The sequence below is a fragment of the Cricetulus griseus genome, chromosome 2 (genome assembly GCF_003668045.3).
Source record: "Cricetulus griseus strain 17A/GY chromosome 2, alternate assembly CriGri-PICRH-1.0, whole genome shotgun sequence".
In the NCBI taxonomy this organism is placed as follows: domain Eukaryota; kingdom Metazoa; phylum Chordata; class Mammalia; order Rodentia; family Cricetidae; genus Cricetulus; species Cricetulus griseus.
Window position 1 is genome coordinate 418890215 of NC_048595.1, and position 22820 is coordinate 418913034.

The 22820-nt window shown below is 42.5% G+C and overlaps 1 protein-coding gene and 1 non-coding gene across 3 annotated transcripts in view; one reads left to right on the forward strand and one right to left on the reverse strand.

The window, feature by feature from the left end:
• Plekhm3 (pleckstrin homology domain containing M3) overlaps positions 1 to 22820 on the reverse strand; it is a 160643-nt gene that overhangs the window by 84638 nt on the left and 53185 nt on the right. For both annotated transcript variants that reach the window (XR_003481508.2, XM_027397104.2), the window contains exons 4-5: positions 11376 to 11521; positions 1915 to 2108 (exon numbers count right to left, since the gene is read on the reverse strand). Coding sequence is in view for 1 of the 2 variants with exons in the window: in XM_027397104.2 (XP_027252905.1) it covers positions 1915 to 2108; positions 11376 to 11521 (340 nt within the window). In the remaining variant the exon portion in view is untranslated. The remainder of the gene's footprint in view (positions 1 to 1914; positions 2109 to 11375; positions 11522 to 22820) is intronic.
• On the forward strand, positions 21732 to 21858 carry LOC113833634. The gene has a single exon (XR_003481741.1). It is a non-coding gene; the product is annotated as a small nucleolar RNA SNORA54 (small nucleolar RNA).

The window sequence follows — 22820 nt, forward strand, 5'->3', positions numbered from 1 at the left end:
AGTGGCCTCAAGTGACATTTAATACCCATGGGTGCTTCTCTTCCTCCCATGCCTGTCCTTTAGCCACTCAAAACCACACAGGTTGCTTTATGCAATGGCCATGAGCAAGCCCAGAAGAAAGAAATGAATGGAAAGGAAAGGAAGACTACCGTCTTCATTCTCATGGGTTTGGGAACAGCCCCTCAAGGCCTTTGTCCTAAACCCCCACTTTTCTCTTGGTGGTCTGGCTGTAAGGCATAGCACTCTGTGGCAAACCACTGGACTGCTGGAGTGGAGACTGTTAGTCATCCATAAGAGAAGAGGCCTTCTATCCAGTTTGCAAATGCATGCCCTATTTGGAATACTTTAACCAAAGCTAAACATTATGCCAGAAAGGTCTCTAGTAGGACTCCCATGTGCATATGTTCATATCATCCACAAATATAGGCACAAGAAACATAAGCTCCGAGCAAAGCCAAAAAGTACTAAAATAGAAAATAAGAATATTTTGAGAGCTAAAAAATAAAAAATTTGATTCTAATTCAGTTGCTAAATGAATTGAAGACACTGAATTCTATTGTCTTCCAAAGAAAGTCCTGAGATTTTTTTTTTTAGGTATATTTATTTTTATTTGGTGACTGTGGGTGTTTTGTCTGCATGAATGTATGTACAGCCCACCAGAAGAGGGTGTAGGATCCCCCAGATCTGAGGTCACTGGCAGTAGTCAGCTGCCATGTTGGCTGGCTGCTGGGAATCAAACACTCTGGAATACAAGCAATGATTTTGACTGAGCCATCTCTCCAGCCCTGGAAAAGAGCTCTGAGCTTTTAAAATTAAGATCTGCCTAGATTATATGAAAATGTCTCTAGTGCTCTCTGGAAAAGAACTATGTAACTGAATGAGAAGTGTCTCGCTCCACAGCAGCTGCCTTTGCATTATTACTCCATAAGAGCCCATCTGGAGAGCATGTCCCTTTCACTAGCTACATTTAGTTCTTTCTGAAACGTCTTCTTCAGATGCCTGGGGTCATGGCAGTTTCTTTGGATCTAATTGAATCTCAAATTGCAAACTCATTTTGATTCTATCCAAAGGCTCTTATGCATGTAGGTTGACTTCCAAAAACATTTACTATGACTAATGCATGCGGCTTGTCATTTCTATTACAATAAAAAAAAATCAAAAGGTATTTTAGGGACTTATGCATGCCATCGACAATTATTTCAAGTATAAACTGGTTTGTATATGCCAAGGGTGAGAATTTAAATGCTCGTAAAATACAACTGTTAAAAAAAGGAATTTTATGAGCCCAAGCACATTTTAACTTCATTTTAAGGATGTGAGTTTAGCTTGGCCTTGTGTGTTCTATGAACCATGAACTGACTTAGTTACAGAAAGAAGAGTAACCTGTACCAAGTGCAAGATGAAGGGCGGAAGCCTAGGATGTGCATTTTACTGCTGAGCTTTCCTGCCTGCAGTAGCTACAAAGTTTGTATATTTGGTTTTGTATAGAAAAAAAAGATTTGAATAATCATGTTTCCTACTTTTTTTTTTTTACGTGTTTCCTATAAAAATGCCATTAGTTGTGAAATATTTCAAACCTGCTCATGCTAACAGATGGTAGGCAATAAGTAGAGCCTAGGAAAGCTCTGAGATCTGCTTCTATGACCCATGGAAAGCCCCTGGAGTAAGACCTGACCGTAGCAACCTGGTAGGAGCACTCATTCATGGGCTCAAAGCCTTGAGTTAAGCTGAGAAGTAATGTTCACTGTGCTTGGCTCCATAGACTAGGTGGTCAAAGGAGAGAGTCAAAAGAGCCAGGGGCAGGAGGTGGTGGAGGGAGATGCACAGCCCTGGGAAATGTGTTCAGGGGTGTCTGACCACCATCCTGTGCAGGCAGGAAAAACAAACTGGAGTGGAATGGCATCCACGACTTACCTGCGGCGCAGATCCTCCGCCACTGCCGCCCGGCAGCTGAACAAATAGGCTCGGAGAGATTTCAGCTGCTGTCGCAGTCGTACAACAGTGGCCAGTGGCTCTGCGTGGAGGTACAGCATGGGGTTCTCCTGCTGGATGTCGATCAGGGGCTCTTCGTACACATACTCCAGAAACTCCTTGGCCTGCTTGGACACCTGCAAAACAAGCTTTGGCCATCAGTGCTGGTGAATCACCCCCAGCTTTCCACACCTGTCTTCTCTGCCTGGGAGCCACACCTTGGTGACAAAGTAGTAGTATTTCTATACACTGCTTATGGAAGGCCCACCCACAAAGGAAAAGTTTCTCTTTTCCCCTTTCAGAAGCTCAAATGGTAAATGTGGAAGGAATTCATTAACTCCACACCTCAATTGTGCTAGTAATTTATGAGCCTATACCTGTGATGGCACAAAACTACACAAATCCATCACATCACATGTCATGGTTCTGCTTTGTTTGGTTTTATATATCCTACTGTAGTGACCTAAGATGGGACCACAGGAGGAAACCACGGGGAAAGGTACTTAAATGCTTCCTGTCTATTTGTTCAATTTCCTGTGAATCTGTAATTATCTCAAAGCAATGTGGGAAAAGAACTCATAGTCTTCAAAAACTACATAAATACAAATGCATGCACATACACTCCACAATATAAAAAAGTATTTTTTAAAACCAAAAAACTACACAAATTGTGAAATATTAATAGGACTATTAAAGCAAATAAAGAAAAGGAAAAAAGGAAAAAGGGAGGGAGAAAAATTATATGGAAAGTAAACTGACTAAATAGAAATGGCTCAAAAAGTAGCAGCCCTTAGTTGAATGCCTGTGGATGTGGGCTGACTGTCGTCAATATATCGAGGCAACTCCTTAATCTTTGAGTTGTTTTTAAATGGCATTGTTCTAAGTAGAGGTAAATAGTACATTGGAAAAACAATGGACCAGAGAATGAGAAAGGAACTTCCAGAGTGCAACACACCATCACACATGGGTAACTGGACTCTCTCTATGCCCATTTGCTGATACTCAGTGTAAACTGCCTACTGACATACAGAGTTGGCTGAGCCTCTATTTATGGAAGGCAAACCTAGAAGTTCCCACTAACCCTCTCCAGAAGCAAGGCTGGGATTGAGCACTAAAATAAACAACTTTGTTCATTAAAAAGAAAACTGAAAATCCACTGTGCCTTACATTCCACAGCAGAAGCTCGCTAATGAAGAAAAGGAATTCAAGCCCTACCCTCAAGGGGCTACTAGGACAAAAGATAAAGACTCACAACAAAACATATGCAACCTGCAGCCACTAGAGCCACAGAGGTTCACAGAGGTTCAGAGGTTTAAGGTAGCTTAAAGGAGAGGAATTGCCTTTCCTGGGGAACAGATTGCTAGGTAGGCCTAGTGAAGCAAGTCACGCTGGAGCTAGCTCTGGAATTATAGGTGGAAACTCATTTAATGGACAGAGTGGACAGGGAAGAATGAGGAGGGGACAACAGGCTGACAAAATTACCAGGTCCCCCGGTGTATAATATGGAATTGTGATTACTAGATGTGAGGCTATTATGCACTAATTAAAAGTATGCTTCTTAAACACAAATACAAGGTTCATCATCATCATCTTCTTAAAGTGGAAAGTTCACATTGAAGTTTACATTTCTGAAAGGGCTATAAAAGTGCACCATTTCTTAAAGTAAGTGTGTGTGTGTGTGTGTTTATAAGTCATTATTTCTGAGATACCTTTTGTGCAGTCTGATCCTATGATATCCTGCACAGAGTGATAAGTTAAAGAAACTTAATAGACTGAAAATCCAGGTTAGATAACAGCCCCCAGAATTACCCAGGACCTTTAACTGCTGTAGCAGGTCAGAAACAACAAGGTACCAGAGTGCAGTAGCCTCTAGTCTCTCATCTGAGAGGCAAAGATATGACAGACAGCATAGTGGGCCAGGCCTTCAGAGAAGAACAAAGCAGTCATGGCCCTGTCAACCGGCACCTCCCAGCTCCAGCTCCAGCTCCAGCTCCACGTAGAAAGACAAAATTGAGTTGTTTCTGAATTACATGTTGTATTTACTGTGTTTAAATATCTGCTGCACTTAAATATCTTCCATGAGGAAAAAAGCCTGATGGTGTTCAGGGAAGTGAAGTACAATCCACTTGAAACTGTTGCTAAAAAATGATGTATTGTACAATTCAATTAGTCTTCCTGGGTGTACAGAACAGTGTTTATACTGAGTCAGGGCCCCACTGAATTAGGTTAACAATGCTACCTTTTAGTAGGTGAACAGAAGGACAAAGGGCACTGGCCAGTCTCCCAGGCCTTAAAAGGCTTCTCTCTTCAGGTGCTACTCAAGCCCAAAAGCAAAAGGGGAAAGGAATCTTTTACAGAGACAGTAAGAGCAGGGAGACTAACAGGACAGCAGCTACTGATAGCAGGGTTCATAAACTGAAATGACAAAAAAGAAAAACAGAGCTGGCTTCAGGAACGTCCAAGGCTCTGCCTTCCCCCCATGAAGCTCATCACTGACACGGCTGCCTGGGTGTGTGAACACATCCCCACTGCTGCAGCCATTTTTGGCAACAAGGCTGAGCTCATGCTCTAGGTCTTCAGAGCCCAGATTCTGTTGATTCTACTCCATTCACAAAGACTGGTGAGGTAGATTTTACAAAAGTTTGCATTTGGTATGGAATAAATGCTAGTTTTGCAAAACAGAGCTTTATCCCTTTCTCAAAGTTTTCCTCCTACTATTGGCAGGATGGATTAACACTCAAGCTCCACTATCATTGCAAAGCATTTTCCAAGAAGAAAAACTTTTAAATGAATACTAGCCTAAAGAAGAAACTATACTCTTATAAACCTAAGGGAAGAAACCAACGGTATTCTTAGGTGAAAGTTTCTTTCCTGTTATTCTAAACATGATGTGAATCACACGTTAACATAAGGGGTGTCCCAGTAAATAACTGAGCTACTTAGTGTCCTTGAGGCAAACCAAATTATGAAAACAAAAATGCCAAAGTGCTATTCTTATTTTTATTTACTATTATTGTGTGAATGTATGTATGTGGACGATTGGCAGGGTGGGGCAACATTTTCATGCCATGTTTTGCCTGTGAAGGTCAGAGGACAACTTTCAGGACTGGATTCTCTCCTTTCAGTGTTGGTTCTGGGGACGGTAACATGTACTAGCCTCGACTGGCCTAAAGCATGGGGGTTATAGATATGCACCACTATGCCTGGCTTCATTGCTCTTGTAGTGAACAAATAGAATGATTTATGCTATAGGAACTCAATGTCATAACTGTGCTTGTGTTTCATTGTGTGAGCTGATTCTGTTTTCACAGCTCTGCAGTCTGAATGATTTATGAGGGAAGAAGTTCAAGTAGAAACTTGTCCCCTCCTCCTCACATTAAGTAGAGTTAGAGAAGACAGCACAATCACACTGAAATTAGTTACAAACTAGTGATGAGCAAATCTGTGATCACACACATGCATTTACAAATGAGCGCATGTGATCTGCACACCAAGGATAATCACTGCAGATCTGAACACAGCACTTGTTTGGTCACAATGGTAACTACCTATTAATTGCAGAATTATTGGATGTGTTCGAGTTTGCACAATCCTGGGAGCGGTTTCTGGAATCGTGCATGTTCCGGCACGTTCATACACAGAACAGCCCCGGGTGAAGAAGAGTGGGCAAAGGGAATAAATGGTCAACCACAGATGCAATCTGAAAACGATGCAGTGATGGCAAGGGCCCTGTTCCTGTTTAAGGAGGAAAAGACTGAAGAAAACACAGGAGAACATGATCTCAGCATAATAAGGAAAGGCAAAGGTAATATAGTTACTTTCTCAACCAGTATTCTCAGGATTACTAGTCTCAAAAAAAGATTTTTTTCAAGTGTTAGGAAAATAAATGTACTGAATAACATTTTCTTGTCTTGATTAATAATGAAACATGCTCTCCTATTCAAACTCTGAGACACCTGGTAGTAAAGAAAACCTGCTTGGGCTGGGTTAGCATGTAGCTCAGTGGTGATGACAGGGAGGAGGAGGAGGAAGGGCAGGAGGCAGAGGGGGAGAAGGAAGATGAAGGGGAGGAAGAAAAGGAGGAAGGAGATCACCTGCTTAACCTATCTACTCCTCAAATCCATTTGCATCTCGACAGGGCAGTTTTGTGAGGCTCCAGTCCTGTAGAGGGCAGAAGGGTGAGAAAAAGGCTGATCTGTGCCCCACTCCTTCTCCAACTTCACTTCCTCTCCTACCAAGCTCTAAACCCACTGGCTCTTTCTGATCCTCACCAGGATGGCCTGGTGGTAGCAAGTGCTGAACTTGTAAGTGTTCCACAGAATGTACTTTGAAAAGCAGTGGATTAATCCATTTTATGTATTTAACCAAGTCCAGAGACTCCAAATGACTTATTTATGACCATGTCATGGCAGAGTGGAGTCAGGACTCAGAACTCTGGACAGCTTGCTCTGTGCGGGCTCAGTAGCCTGAAGTCACAGTTCCTTCGGTTCTTAAGTACTCTGTCCTAACTTATTTGCTCACTGTTCTTTAAAAGAGGTGCTCCCTGTCCCTCCTCCATCCATCTTTCCTGTCAGAAGACAGGTAGGCTGAAAACAGAGACAGACTAGAATGCAATTAGGCAGCACTGGCATTTAGGCTTACATTTGAGCTTGACTCTAAAACAATGACGGATATACAGAAGTATTTCATTTCCAAAGTCATTTTTGTATTTATGTTATTTAATGTCTTGCCCCCTCCACTGAAATAAAAGCATTCATGAGGGCAGGAAATACATTCCCTTTGAGCTACATACTCTTACTTCAGACACAATTTAAACAGTTTGGTTTTATTTCTAAGTTCATAACACATTTTGAGTCAATAATGAATAAAGGGGGAAAGGCAGCTAGAGGCAACAGAGCTTGTCTTGAATGCCTCTCAAGATGGAGAGATAGGCTTGTGTAACATGGAAAACCCCTAGCTAAATGGAATGTGAATATTCAGGCTAGGACACACAAAACATTTTTTTAAAGCACAGCTATGGGGAAATGGTAAGAAAGTTGAGTGTTTTGTTGGTGTCTGATCAGTTTGAATAGGGGGAAGGGAGGTTCCTTCAAAGAGAATTCCATGAGAAAATGGCTACAGAATTTAAGGATAGGTTTTTTTGTTTTTGTTTTGTTTTGTTTTGTTTTGTTTTGTTGGATAAGGTTTAACTCCCTCTCAATGACAGAGCCCAGTTGAGTCTGTAGCACAGGCACCAGAAATGGATGCAATCTTGCTTTTGGAAGTAATTAGGATTATTAATACTCCAGAGTGCAGCCAGGAAATGCTTAAGATGACAATTTCATTCTGTTCTGCAAACCCATTTTTTTTCAATGGGTAGTCAAGCAGTCACGTACTTGCTATTAAGGGCAGTAGGCAGATCTAACAGAATGATGTCTGGATTTAGAAACTGATAGGTCTAAATTGATCCTCACAATTAGGAGCATTAAGTTAATTCCTGGTATCTGAGCAAAGACAGACAGATGCTGGACTAAATGGAATATAGTTCCTCAGTGCTGGGGACAGATGATCCAGATAAAATCAGCTGGCTGTGTTCCTGCCGGAAAATTGTCCCTGGTCCACTGAGAATGTGGGAGACAGAGGTCTGACTCCTCATGTGCGTGAATGAAGGGAGTGTACCTAGGAAACATCTTTAACGAGCTATCTATTCCCTCAACTCAGGTCTAGTTACTTGAAGGACCATCACAACATGGCCAATCTTACAGGAAGATTGTAGGCCTCAGTAACAGCTAGTATGGTGGTTTCTGTATCTTCAAAGCTCTCTGTGAACAGTCAGGCCTGCCTTGGACACTAACCGGCAGTGCCTCCTTTTTGCTTTTTCTTCATGACTGATGTGCATCCCATCCTGCTGGCAAGTGTCACCAGTCCCAGTTCTCAGCAGACCATGGGGCTGGGACTGCCTCACTCACCCACTCGCTTGGTGTTAGATGTCAAAGTTCTGCTCCAATCACATTAATAAAGTGAATCCAACCAGCCTGCCTCCCTAGATATGCTTTTATCTCACACACACATGAATATATTTATAGTCTGTATTGGGAGTGTCAAGTACAAGATGCAAAGGAGACCATGATAACTGTCTAGGAAAGGAAGGAAGGACGGAATTAGGGGAGGAAATAAGGCTCAGATCAGATTTTAAGATTTGTTGGGCCTAAGTGAGAACAAGAGTAAGCCAGGAGGTGTGAAGCAGACTGGCAGGATAGGGATTAGAAGGGTAGATGTGATTTTAATGGCAAGACTAGTGGGGATGAAGGAGCCAGAGAGGTGAGCAGGGCCTAGCGATCACAAAGGGAACTATATCTATTCTGCAGTAACTGAGCACTTACAATGCTCTGACACTGTGCTAAGTGCTCGTATGACTGATTTAAGAAAATAGGAGCCTTATGGCACAGGTACTATTATTACCTCTATTGTAAGATGAAAAAAACTAAGATAAGGACTGAGGAAGACATTCATCTGAGGTAACACCAGGACCAAGAGAAGTGAGCTGGAAGGCAAGAAGCACTATTAGAAAAAAGGCTACTGACTCCTGCTGTGTGACTGCTGCTGAAGCCATGAGTGTAGTGAGGCTGAGAGCATGACCTCATATTACAATGAAGTCTTGCTTCTTGTGCGGCCAGGACACATGTAATAGAAGGAATAATCTAGGACATTGCTTATGGCTGGCAGTGGAGACCGTGGGAACACTCATATGACTATGAATATTTGCATCTGTAACTGCAGGTAGCATGCACTTGGTGAGTGTATTGAGTTTGAGGTGCCCATGGGATAGGCTTCACTTTCAGCCACTCAGAAGTCACTCCTGCCTACCAACTGTGTGCCATGGCCTGTGCTAAACCACACCTCCTGAGCTCGCCTTCACAGAGAAAACACAACCAGCAATTAATTATATAAATCAATAAGTACTTGTCACACCATTTCTTATACTTTTCATTGTAAGTCTAACCTTTAAAGGCAAAGCCATTTCTCTAGCCCTTATCACACCATTTCTGATGCTTTTCTTTTTAAACTTAAAAAAAAATTATGTTTTGTGTGTGTAAGTAAGAATGTACATATGTGAGTGTGGGTGCCACATCCCCTGGAGCTAGAGTTATAAGCAGTTGAAAGTTGTATGACTTGGGTGCTGGGAACTGAACTCAGGTCCTCTGCAAGAGTAGTAGATGCTCTTAACCACTGAGCCATCTATCTAGCCCTTAATTCAGAGGACAGAATCGCGGAGAGAGTGCAAACCACCAACCCTTTTGTATTTTTCTTTTAATAATCTACTCCATACAACTCCCAACTATAAGTGCCTGAGTTACCAAAAGCTTGATGATTATGATACTTATGGTACTTATTTGGCATGCACTGTGTGATGGGTACCATTCTACTTGCTTTACATATTTTAGCCATTCAACCAGTGATAACTCCTTAGAGGTAATATTATCCTCACCTTATAAACAAGAAAACTAAAACACTCAAGAGTCCAAATAACTCATCCAGGTCACACATCAGCAAGTAACAAAGCTGAGACTTGAACCCAGGCAGGCTGGGCTTATCTTACATATTAGAAAACTGAGATTTGGGGAAGCTCAAGGAATCTGTCTCCCACTAAGCAAACATACGAGAAGGGGCTGAAGTATGCTTTGGACAGATGTCTGATTAACACCAACCTACCAGAATTGGTGAGACCACAATAGAGAAAGGAAGAGCTAAGGTTGACAACAGGGGCAAAGGAAACACCTTCTGTAAGAGGAGCGTGGTTCCCTATGGAAGGACAGTGAGGACTATGTGGCTACAGAGAAGCCCTCAGGTGAGTTGATGAGATTACTTCCCTACTAGCAGGAGTTTCCAGAGTAACCCAGATGGAATCCTAACTGCTGTAAAATCATAGATATTGAAACCAAAAAATCTGATCTAAATTACTAGTGCAAATAAAAAGGGCTCCCATGAGCTTCCAATACATGTCAGGCTCCTTTTCTCTCATCCCAGGGTTCAGCCCCTGGCCAACTCCCCTGCTGTCTGCAGGATGCCATTCTCCCTCTCTCTCAACTTCATTATTCCAGCCTTTCTCCTTTCTCCTGGGGAGTTCACATCAGCATAAAAAAACATGCTGTTATCTATTTTCTATTAAAACAGAAGTCAAACCTAACTTGACCCCACTTCTCATTGAGTTACTCCCCTACCTGTCTCTTCCCTTTTGAGTAAAACCTCTCCTATTCTTGTCATTTCTTTCTTTCTTCCTATTCTATGTGGAGCCCTCTCCAGTCAGCCCTCTGTGCCTGCCTCTCCATTCAGACTGCTCTCATTAGGGTCACTAATTACCTCCACATGACTGGAGCCAATGGTCAGTTCTCAGGACTCATCTTATTTGACCTATCAGCATCTGTCACAGTTCATCTGGTGGCACTTTCTTCACATGGCTTGTCAGGCAGCCTGGGCTCCTTCTACCTCACTGCTCACTCATTCCTGGTCCCCAGATGCTCTTTCCTGTCCCTCTTCTCCCTACACTCTTATGTTGGGATGACCCAACATGTCTTGAACCTTCCTCTTCCCCTGTTGACTTGCACTTTAACAGTTACATATGTGCTATTCATACTCCCTGGGTGTCTTCCTTGTCTGCAAGTCATTATTGTGCAAAGCTCTTAGCATATCCCAGAATTTCTCATTAGCTCCCATTCCTTAATAAACAGGGATTCTCATAAAGGTATGAGGATGATGAACTACACAGTTCCTTCTGTAGACTGCAACCCAGAATTCCTCATGGTTTCCCCTAGGATTCCAGTTCCAGGAGCAAAACATGGTTGAAAACTGGCCTTCACCTAAATCAGAGTGCTATTTCATCACAAGAAACACTTTGGGTCACATATACCTTCTCTAGAGATCACAGGCATGTTCATGAAGAGTCTCCATTTCCCCACTTTTTTCTAATAAAAATTGTAAGAGAGGCTTCTCATTGTATAGCATACTATTAGCACCTACAGTTAATATATATGGGTAAAAACTATAGATAGACAGATAGATCAAAAGATATAAATAAATTTTAAAATTAGGAAATTAATAAGAATCACAATCAAAACGCTTTTAAATAGTGAGACATGTGTGAGAAGTATTAGATAAAATCTGGTCGTATGATTGGGCATGATGGGATGTGTCTGTCAGTGCAACTCTTGGCAGCTGGAGACAGGGGTTGTTAGTTTAGGGTCAGGCTGAATTGCAAAGTGAGACCCTGGGTTTTTGTTGTTGTTGCTATTGTTTGTTTGTTTGTTTTTTAACGAGACTACCCAATCTAGTTCACCTCAGTAGGTTTATAGTTACCTTTATCATCCACCTCACATATATGAACACCTGAATTGCCACCATCAAGTGTACCCAAGGTTGGCACCTACCTTGTATTTTGAAGTGTCCCAGTTGTGAACTACTCGTGCTGGGATGAGAAAGCTGTCGTCCACGTGGCAGCTGCTGCAGTAGTACCACCCACTGTAATTGCACACCTTGGCCTTGCCATTAGAAAGACCAATAGATCGTTGGCATCCTGTTCAAGGCAAAAGATAGACTATGATTGCTACTGGACTTTGCACACTGCGGAACAAGGCTTCACAGAACAGCTCTTAGGTTAAATGAAGTCTGTAACCAAAGAGAAGCTACAGAGAACATATGGACCTATGTGTGCCCTCCTTCCCAGCCTAAGAGTCCAGGACCCCCCCCCCCTCCTTCTGAGGGCAGACACTGTCCTCACTAGACCCTTGTTTCTGGTACTTCTTCTGCACATAGCTACAGAGATCAGTTTCTCCACGCTGTCTTTCTTTCCCTGCTTTCCTTTTCAGAATAATTTATACTACATACTTGGCTAGAGCTTCTAATACTGGTTTGTTTGACTTACACAACATCTCTGAGAAAAGAGACTAGTGGAAAAATGAAGGCAGGCATGGTGGTCCACCCCTGTATCTGCAGAACTTGAGGCAAGGATCTTGGGTTCAAGGACAGTCTAGGTTACACAGTAAATCCCAGAGTTCCAAGCAGCCTGGGCAACTTAGTGAGCCCCTGTCTCAGATAAACAAAACCAAGAGCTATCAATCTAGCTCAGTTACTGGAGTACTTGCCTAGCAAAAGAAGCTCTGAGTTCAACCCCCAGCACTGCATAAAACTGTGATATGGTGGCACTTGCATCTGGAGGTGTTTCAAAGACAAAGGAAAGAGAGACTTCAACAAATCTTGCATGAGATCAAGACCACTAGCTGCTGGTCAGTGATTGTTCATGCCCTCTCCCTATCCCAGGAGTCATGATTCTGTGAACACTGTCCAGGGACTGTCAGGGAACATAGCAATAATCATGGCCCTGCCCCAAAGAGACCATGTTCCAGTAGGAGAAACTACGTTCTATCGATACATATGGAAGCTCAAAAAAAAATGCTTATTTAATACAAACTGCGTACCTACAAAAGACACATATAAACTCTGTGAAAATACCACAAAATCTTGGCTGGGTAGTGGTGACAGTGGCAGTGCATGCCTTTAATCCCAGCACTCGGGTGGCAGAGGCAGGTGGATCTCTGTGAGTTTGAGACCAGCCTGGTCTACAAGAGCTAGTTCCAGAACAGCCTCCAAAGCCACAGAGAACCCCCCCCCCAAAAAAAAAAATCCCTCCACTCAGGAGGCAGAGGCAGGGGGAATCTCTGTGAGTTCAAGACCAACCTGGTCTACAAGAGCTAGTTCCAGGACAGCCTCCAAAGCCACAGAGAAACCCTGTCTTGGAATACCCCCTGCCCCGCCCCACCAAAAGAAAGAAAATACCACAAAATCTAACGAAATTTCTGTCACAAATAAAATGGCATTATTAACCATGCCATTTCACAGTACATCCTCTGCAGGGAGAATTAGATCCTCTTGTATTTAAAAGCAGAGGGGACTGAAAGATATCAAATGCATATGCTAGTGGTACACTCTAATAACTAGATCTTCCCATGGTTCTTAAAATTATTATTCTTTCTTAACTATTGAGCAGCAACAAAATCATTGGGAACCTATTTTTGAGGCTAGCTGAGGAATGAGAAACAATGTGCAGAAGATAAGGACCACATGAGCCTCTGTTTGACAGAAGAGATGCTGTCACAATTCTGGGTGGTAAATGCTGGAGTGCTGTTTGCTGCGCTCATAGACTGCATGCCTCCTTGAGCTGTGTCACTCCAGCCAAGCAGACAGCAAACTTCTCAGATTTTATCCTCGGCATTTAACACAGAGTTTAACACATAGCAGACACCAACAAATGTTAAACTAGGTACCTTAAATATCAGTGGGCATCTCCTGAATACTAATAGGTACTAATGGGCTTAGCAGTTTGTAATTTAAATGACTTTACCCCAATGTTCTATAACAAATATGGGCATCATTTTAAAAGTACAAATACGAATAGGAAGCATATAACCTAAAAATGTTTATTTCACTAGATGGTGGTGGCACATGCCTTTAATCCCAGCACTTGGGAGGCAGGGGCAGGTGGATCTCTCTGAGTTTGAGGCCAGCCTGGTTTACAATGCAACTTCCAGAACAGTCAAGATTATACAGAGAAACCCTGTTTAAAAAAAAATAAAAGTTTATTATTTCAACTGGGCACACAGATCTTAAGTGGGTGTTCAACTACACATACCATGGAGACAAACTAACATGCTCACAAACATTGCACAGGTTTCTGGGCTTATAAGAGGAGAGGAGGAGAGAGGGGAGAACACAGCTAAGGCTCTTAGGAGTTTTAGTTTAGACATGGGCAACCCTGTGTAGACTGCTATGTCTGGTCCTGAGTGTCTTCACTGCTTCATGTGGAAACATGGTGTCTACTCAGTTCCTAAGTCATTTTGAACCTGTCTGCATGCCTAGGACTACTCTGACATGTTAAGTACAGAGAAGAGCTAATCCAGAACCAGGAAGCATGCTTCACTCCCTATGCTTCCTCATAATAAGATAAACTGGACAGCTGAGACTGGTGGATGGTCAAATTCAGTGAGCATCCAAATTTTCTAGCAATGTTTGTGGCAAATGCAGTGCCCTCCCCAGGGTGTCTCTGGTTCTGTAGAATTGGGGCAGCAACCAGAAATCCATGTTTCTCATGATCATCTTCCCCTATCTCTCACCAGGGACTCTGATGGGTAAAGGCTGGGACTGGTTCCCTGGTTTCTCTGAGACCCACCTCCATGGCCCCTCCAAGCTCTAAATGACAGTGCAGAAGACATGCAGATTACTTGGTGAAAATCATAATCTGTTGCATGACTTCCAAAACTAAGTTTCAGTTCTTAGTCAATTTCTAGACATCAGCTTTGGAAAAGCACCCCAAGCTCAGTCTAGAAGTGTTTATTCCCCACACTACAGACAGAACTGAGCATCTGCACAGGCTCTGCAAGAGCTCTACCACCAGCTACACCCAGAGCATCCTCATTCCTACTGGGGAGCCTCCTATTCAACTGAGGAAGAATTAAAGCCTTTTAGACCCAATCCAATGCCCTTGCCTTTGAAGGAGAAGGAGCACAGTGAGGCCAGCAGAAGACAGGAGGCTCCTGACTTGATACAGGCTCACATTCTTCCAAACAACACATATCATCTGTCTCAAGAAGGAAGCCCCACTCTGTTGATTGACAGCGAGATTTCCTTTACTATCATACTGCAGGTCACGGACTGAAAGTGTCTGAAGCAATTTTCCATGAAGAGGCACAATCTGGGATTTTAATTTATCATTGTGAGATTTTCAACAGGGGAAAGTGTGCTTTCTTAAAAATGACTGTTAAGAAACTTTTTTTCAAGAGTGCCAAAAGTGGCCTCTGAAAAGCAACATTATGGGGGAAAATAGAGTTGCAAAGTAGACAGACAATAATTAATTGAAATAACTAATTAGGGCTTATTTACATATATTTTTATGTACTTTCAAACAGATTTTTCAACAACATTTCTAAATTCAAGGGCATTTGTGGAAGGGGACACTCTACATGTTAGATCAAAGCAAATGCATTCTCCTAGGTTCTTTGTGAAACTTTTCAGAGTGTTCAATTCATAAGAACAAAAAACTATCTCACAAGAGAACTCACTGGCCTTTTTTTTTATTGCTTCCCACCCCACTTCACATCTTTAATGAACACATGCTCTGAAGAGCTTAGCTTCCCCTCTGATACACTTTTGGAAACAAATGTCACCATTTAACCAGAACCCTGTTTGTGGCATACAGTTGGTTTCCCAAGCAGCCTTTCACTAGGAATCCAAAAGACTCGAAGGCTTGGGACAGACATTCGGGCGTAATTCTCCACAAAGCATGAGCTTTCTTCTCACCAACGTACCTAGTTAGTTTGGCCGGCTGCAGTGTGGTGGTATTGAGGCTGCGGTCTTGAGCAGGGGCCAACAGCCTTCTTCTTGCTTAATAGCTGTCAACTTCTGCTGCCTACCCCAAACCAGGGAACCCAGGGCCCAAGGGGGAAGGGCAAGAGCTGAGGCTGGATCCATCCCTAGGTGAGTCTACCTCACTGTTGATGTGCTAGCTACTCCAAGCTGCTTTTCATCCTATCACATGAGCTTTCAGAAACTTCCATGAGGTCAACCAGTATTTTGCTTTGTATTTGGCAGGGAGAGATGCTCTAAAGAATAAAAGATAAATAAAAAAATACAAACAAACAAATAAATAAATAAATACCATGGAAGAAAAGAAGGAAGTGCTTTTATAAAAAGGGAAAGAGAAAAAGCTGGATGGTGGTGGTATGCATTGTGATCTCAGTACTTGGGACACAGAGGCAGGAGGATCATGATTTCAAGGCTAACCTAGGCTATCTTTTAGAGATCCTATCTTCTAAAAATAGGAGGGGAGGTATGAGACAAAGAGTTTGAGGGAACACATTTTCATTTGCTCTGTAAAAACAGAAAAAAATAAATAAAGCCTAGCTAAGACATCATGGTGTCTATACTCCCCACACTCTGGTGGCTGAATTGAGAGGATCATGACTTCAAAGCAAACGTGGGTGTATATAGGAAGACTTGGTCTTTAAAGGGGGTGAGAGGGCAAGGGGAAAGGCAGAAGGGAAATCTGATGAGTTTCACAGGTCTTTTGCCATAGGCACCAGACAAAATGAAGTGTCCACGGGGAGTGGGATCTCCCAGTCCTTCCTTTCCTCCCTCCCTCCATCCCCCTCTCCCTTCCAGCATCCTGGCAGGGAGCAGTGGGTTCCCGTAAACAAGCATTCTGTAAAATGCTGCTCTATGCTGCTCTGAGGCCTGGACTTTAAATGCAAGAATTAGGGGTGGTGAAGACCAGCGGTATGGTTCTGTGGTTGAACATTTGGTTAGAATGTATATGTGAAGGCCCTGAGTTTGAACCCCCATGCCACCCAAGTTGGGGGGGGGATGTCAAGAATTGGGAGTAAGGTCATAAACAACTTGGTTTCCCTAGCTTACTGTCTGCAGCCATCTACTAGTTAAGTTAGTGTTAACAATGGACTATTACTCAGCTGTAAGAAACAATGACATCCTAAAATTCACAGGCAAATGGATGGAACTAGAAAAAACCATCCTGAGTGAGGTAACCCAAAACCAGAAAGACAAATATAGTATGTACTCACTCATAAGTGGATTCCAGACATAAAACAAAAGATACCCAGCCTGCAGTCCACATCCCCAGAGAAGCTAGAACTCTCTTCCAGAAACAGATGGAAGCTGATGCAGAAATTCACAACTAACCAATTGGTCAAGCCCATGGAGGACAATCAAAATGAGGGAGGAGCAATAATATGAACAGAGGAGTAAAGACCATGATGGGGAAACCCACAGAATCAGCTGACCTGAGCTGGTGAGAGATCACTGACTCACGTCTGACAAATGGGGAACCTGAATAAGACTGAACTAGACTCCCTTAATATAGGTGACAATGGTGTGACTGGGGCAATATATGAAGCCACTGGCAGTGGGTCCAAGATCTAACACTAGTGCACAAACTGACTTAGTGGATCCCATTCTATATGGAGAGATACCTTGCCCAGCCTAGACACAGGGTTGTGGGGGGTAGAAAGGTGCCTTGGTCCTGCCTCAGTGAGATAATGGGACAGACTTCCAAGGGGAGGCCTCACCCTCTCTGAGGAGCAGATGGGAGGAGAGGGGAGAGTGGGAGGAGTGGGAGGAGTGGGAGGAGAGGAGATAGGGGGAACTGGGATTGGAATGTAAAAAATAAATTAGTAAAAAAATTTAATGAAAAAAATTTAAAAAAAGAGTTAGTGTTAAGCTGGGCGTGTAGTGGTACATGCCTTCAATCCTAGCACTTGGCAGGCAGAGGCAGGCAGATCTCTCTGAGTTCAAGACCAGCCTGGTATATATAGTGAGTTCCAGAACAGCCAGAGCTACATAGTTAGACCCTGTCTTGAAACAAACAAACAACAACAAAAGGGAGTTAGTGTTGAATACACACTTTTAAAAACAAACTGCTATATTTGGCATAAATTGAGTGTTCTACTTATCTCTGGCCTAGGATTAGTCCAAATATAGTCACTGTTTAAGTGAAGGACTGTCTAATATAAGGCACAAGCTATTTTTTCAATGTAGGGTTGGTGTTTAATGAAATTGAGGCAAAACAAACATGGGTCCTAGCCTTGTACCCTGAACAGCAGCAGAGACAGAGCTTTGATATAAAAGTAGCTACACCACACCTCAATTGACATGGTAGAAATGAAACTATGGAATTCTACTTGCAAAATGGAAAGGGTGTAGAGAATAAAGGAATCTGAAAACACCTACTTATAAATCATTGACCCAACCCCTTTCCTATCTCAAACATCCAAATTACCTCTGGGTCTTTGAAACAAGACAGTAACCCACAAAGCAGAAGGGATCTACTGAATCATAAAACAACTTAAAACACTGAACATTTAGATGAAGACTATGGCATATAACATTGAGTATGTACATTTTGCTTGTTATAAGACAACAGTATTTATAGGCATCTCAAAACTGAGGAACAAGAGGAGAACTCAATCTTGTGCCACTATAATTACTAATATGAAGAAATGGTATGGGGTGGTAGAGATTTTGTTGATATTGCATACCCATTTTAGGCTGAAGAAGTTCAAAATTACATTCTCTCTAAGGTTTTAAATACTTTGATAGTGAATTCTCTTCCCAGGGAATAAAAACTTCATAACTGATTGCTCCCAGGGGAAAAAAAGGGGGGGCTATTAAACGAAAGTCTCAGTGCCTGGCATGGATATCTCATTTCAGATTATTAACCAAAAGACCCAGATACTTCCAAAACAACATAGGCTTTTGCCAGTGCCCTTGGTTGCTCACTATAATTAACTAGATAGTAAGATCCTATAGTTAAAGATATCATACACTTTGGTTGCTAGACACAGAAAAATCAATCTGGAGCAGACTAGCAAATTTCTTCCTTCTGGCTAGTTTTCACATGTCACAAGGTACTATGCAGACTATTGGGGGAGGGGCGGGAGGAGGGCACCATCATAGTCCTACCTGGTGCTGGATGCTGCATGCTACCATACTGACCTGTAAGGCAAGACACACCCACTGGGGCAATAGTGGCATGACCGTTATGGCCATGGTAACTACCCACTTTCTGACTGGATTTCAGACTCACACCACAGGAGGAAATTCGTGCCTGGCACTGAATAGCTGGCCCGAAAATCTATGGTTAGGGAGGTCACAGACCCTACAGGGAAACGTACTATTGTTGTTTTTGCTAATAGCTTGCGTTGTCATTCTGCCTTCTAAATTTTTGTGTTTCTACCCACAGACTAGTGTTGCTGTCAACCTTGGTCAGAGAAACTTCTTTTTGCAGTGGACAACAGTTAAGCCTCATAAACAGTCAAAAAGCTAACTATAGATAAGTGCTACTGAGTGTTCAGTCCTAATGGGAACATCTATATCAACTCCTCGCCCCCAAGGCTCAGGAAACGTCATGGAAAATGGGGTGGAAGGTAGAGAAAGCTAAAGGATGGGAAGGAATGCTTTGAAATGCTGTCTTCTGGACATGATATGGCCATCGCACTCAAACTCACAGGAGCTGGGTTTACATAAATAAGACCTGCACAGCATCAAGTCAGTCAATGTTCCAGTATGGGTTGGGGAGGAGCTCACAAAGCCCCAACCATTGCTGCCACATGTTCGGCAGCTGATGGTTGCTTGGGGAAAAGAGAGTCAAATTTCTTCATAGGTCTGGCTCTAGTGTATGGTCCTGTATCCATGCACAGGCAGCATTAATGAACCAGACTCAGTGAGTTACAGGAGGGAGGGAGGGAGGGAGGGAGGGAGAGAGGAGGGAGGGGGGGGAGGGAGGGAGGGGAGAGAGAGAGAGAGGGAGGGAGGGGAGAGAGGAGGGAGGGAGAGGGAGGGAAGGGAGAGAGGGAGGGAGGGAAGGGAGAGAGGGAGGAAAGGGATGGAGGGAGGAAAGGGAGGGAGGAAAGAGAAGATGAAGAGAGGAGAGGGCTATGTTGGGACAGAGTTCAAGGAGGGAGGAAAAGGACAGTGTAGATGGCTATGATCAAGATACCTTGTATGTATTTATGAAATTGCCAATAATAATTGAAAAACATTTTAAAAAGGAAAAAAATGACCTTTATACCTGGAAGGGGTTCTACATGCTATAACTATAATCCTGAAACATACTGGTTGTTTCCAAACCTATCCTGAAGTCACTTCTGTTTATTACAAAATCATTTTCTCCTGGTGAGTTTCATTTTATGTTCATCTACAAATTGTACAGTGCTGAGAGATTACACATGTGAAAATGTCACTACCTGTTGGCCAGAACTTAGCTCAAAGTTCTGCTTTGCAGTCTGAGTGCTGACACATGTTCAAAATCATAAACTAGGCTAGGAAGGAAACTGTCCCTACCATAGTTGAAACACTTAGGTTAATCTGAGTTGGCACTTGCAGAATTGACTCCAGCTGTTGCTAGCACAGCCCTGTCCTTTAGAATATAACAGAAGTGAGTAACTCCCTTGGGGGAATACAGGTGTACTGAATCAAGGGACTTTCCTTTCAATACAGCAAGGTGGCAAATGTGCCCGTGAAGGACTAGCGTTGTTCCTCGATGCAGTGAGGGTTCGGTGCCCATTGTATCTAGAGACAGAACAGTGACAGATGAGGAGACTGGAACCAGCAGATAGCAACTGTCAAGACAGAGGCTACCTACCCATCATCATTGTGTATTACTTGATTCTCCTTGCAGAATTCAAGGCAACCGAAGAAAGGCAACCCTGGATTTTTCCTAATCTGAATAGGATTAAAAATTTCAAGTGTACTACAAACTATCAGTGAGGTTTTTGTTTGGTTCGGGTTTTCTAGTTGTGTGTGGGAGTTATTTATACTGAGTATTTTCAAATCTAAGACAGCTTTGATGTGCAATGTGTTGGTTGTATTAATAGTAATAATGGCACTGTATTTATGTATATATGAAGGGAATATCTGCTGACTGAAAATATAAGTTCACTAAATGCTACAGTATTTGACCAATCTGGTGGAATCTTGTTATTAAGACTACAAATCATGGGCTGGGAAGATAGCTCAGCAGTTAAGAGCACTTGCTGCTCTTGCAGGGGACTTAGGCTTAATTCCAGCACTCAGGATGATGATTCACAACCATTCATAACTCCAGTTACAGGGCACTGATGCCTCTCCTAACCACAACAGGCACCAAGAACACATGTGCTGCACAAACATACATGCAATAAACACTAACATATAATATTTTTTAAATCTAATTTAAAAAATTTTAAATTATGAATTGTATGAAGTAAATTAATAAATACTAGATCAATTCTGACTCATGATAAGTGTCAAGATTTATTGGTCTTTCAGGTAAATAATGATTGAGAACCTAAAGTCAATATTTAGTCAAAATTTATCTTGAAAGGCAATAAATCTTGATTTTTGCTAAAGGGAATAAGCAAATAATCTGCACCATTCTAGAGATACTGACTGCTTTTCATCTACTAAATATCCACCTTGAGTTGCAAATAGAATGATCTACAGGAGATTTTCACTTCTAAAAGACATGATTTGAGTTGTAAAGTTACTTTTAATTTTTCTTCCAAGACACTTCAATAGCAGTGTTTATATTAGTGTAAGATGAAAAGTCTCATAATGAAATGCTATAAATTTACTCCTAGCATATTTAAATCAGTGCAAATTAGCAATTTTTCCATTCTTCTTTTCCTTTGAATGTCAATGACTTGACTTTCACATTCAGTTGTTTGTTGGATTTTTGAGGAGAAAACAAGACTTTAGAAAAAGTCATGTCAGTAAAGACTTAAGTCAGAAAAACCAGAGCATGTTTGGAAACCCCTGTATTCCAGTTATCTGAGGGACACTGTAAAGTGTCACAGTAAAAAAAGGTGTAAAGGTGGCTTGGACAAGAGCTTGAAATAAGAGGATGTGTGATCTGACTAATAGGGCAGAGGAACTAGAGTTGTCTCAAGCGGGGTGGCAATCTGAGCTTTGAGAGGATTCACTCACTGCTAAGGGAAGAGTGGAAGGCGAGAGAACTGGCTGAGTCCTGACTTGACTGGGTCTTGGCTTGGGAACAGAAACAGGAGCGATTACAGCTTGATGTGAAAGTGCGGGCAAGGGTCTGTCAAAATGCCCACAACTGCTGCAGGAGCTCCTGAGTCCAGGCAGTTTGCAGAGAAAATGATGCTGCTCAGGACAGGCCTCCACAACAAAGCATCACTGGGACCAAATGACAGACACATCACTGTTAAAACCTACAGTGTGTGCACTGTTTGTAACCTGTCAGCCTTGCTGTGATTGGTGGGTTCCATTCTAGTGCTATAGGATTTCCAGTGACACATGGCTAACTGGCTGGCTGGTGGCTTTCAGTTTCATGTCTTGGAGACACACATGCAAACAAACAAACAAACAAACAAACAAAAAGCAAAACAAAACCTGTGCCAGTGCCAAGACAGGGGAGTAGTAACATCAGAGATCTCTATACTGACCCAGCTGAATCACTGTCTGTGCCAGCAACAGCTGTAACTTCTACTAGGGAATGGGAAAAGCCCTTCTCCAAGTTTGACTTTCTCACCCAAAGGAAATCATTCAAGCTGCTTGGTAAAAGAAGTGCCATGGAAAAGAGGCCTTGTCCATGCTGCACTCTTTCTTCTAAAGAGCCCGCTTGTAACTTCAGGCTTTTTTCTCCATAAACAAATTCTTTTGATGACTCACTCGCCCACTAAGAACTCTTATTTAAAGGCTACTGGCCACAGGGGCTAAACCTTTCAGCACAGCTCACCTCCTTCCATCGATTGGTTGTGTCTGAACACTGTGCCCGAAGTCCTTCGATCAGAACAGGTCAGCCTCCGTATATAAAAAGGCAAAGAGGCTCAGATGTGCTACTTAGAGCTGGGAAAAGATGTGTATTAGATACACTGCCTTACTCGAATGTTCCTCTGAAATAGAGCTGAGCCTGAGACAAGAGTAACAGTAATGCTGACACCGTCTCTAAACTCAGGATCATTTGGCAGTATGTTTCATTTTGAGAATATTATTAAAGTATGTTTCATCTTACTCACTCAGGTCTCCTAAAAGATTCTGTGTTAACACAAGTACCTGGCTCACCTTACCTTAGTCCCAGCCCTGCTCCAAGCACTTTGTCTTGCAAAGCATTCAATGTATGCTCCAATGATGTCCTTTCTACCGCACCTTCCGCTGGCATTTAACATTCTGTGGAATGACCACCAGCTCTCGTGTGTGACTCTCTAGTTACATCTCTATTATGATTGGTCTCAAAGGTCAACAACCTCTTAGTAACTTAGAAGCTGATAGTATCTTTTTGGTCTATCTGAGAAACAACAGGTCTCTCC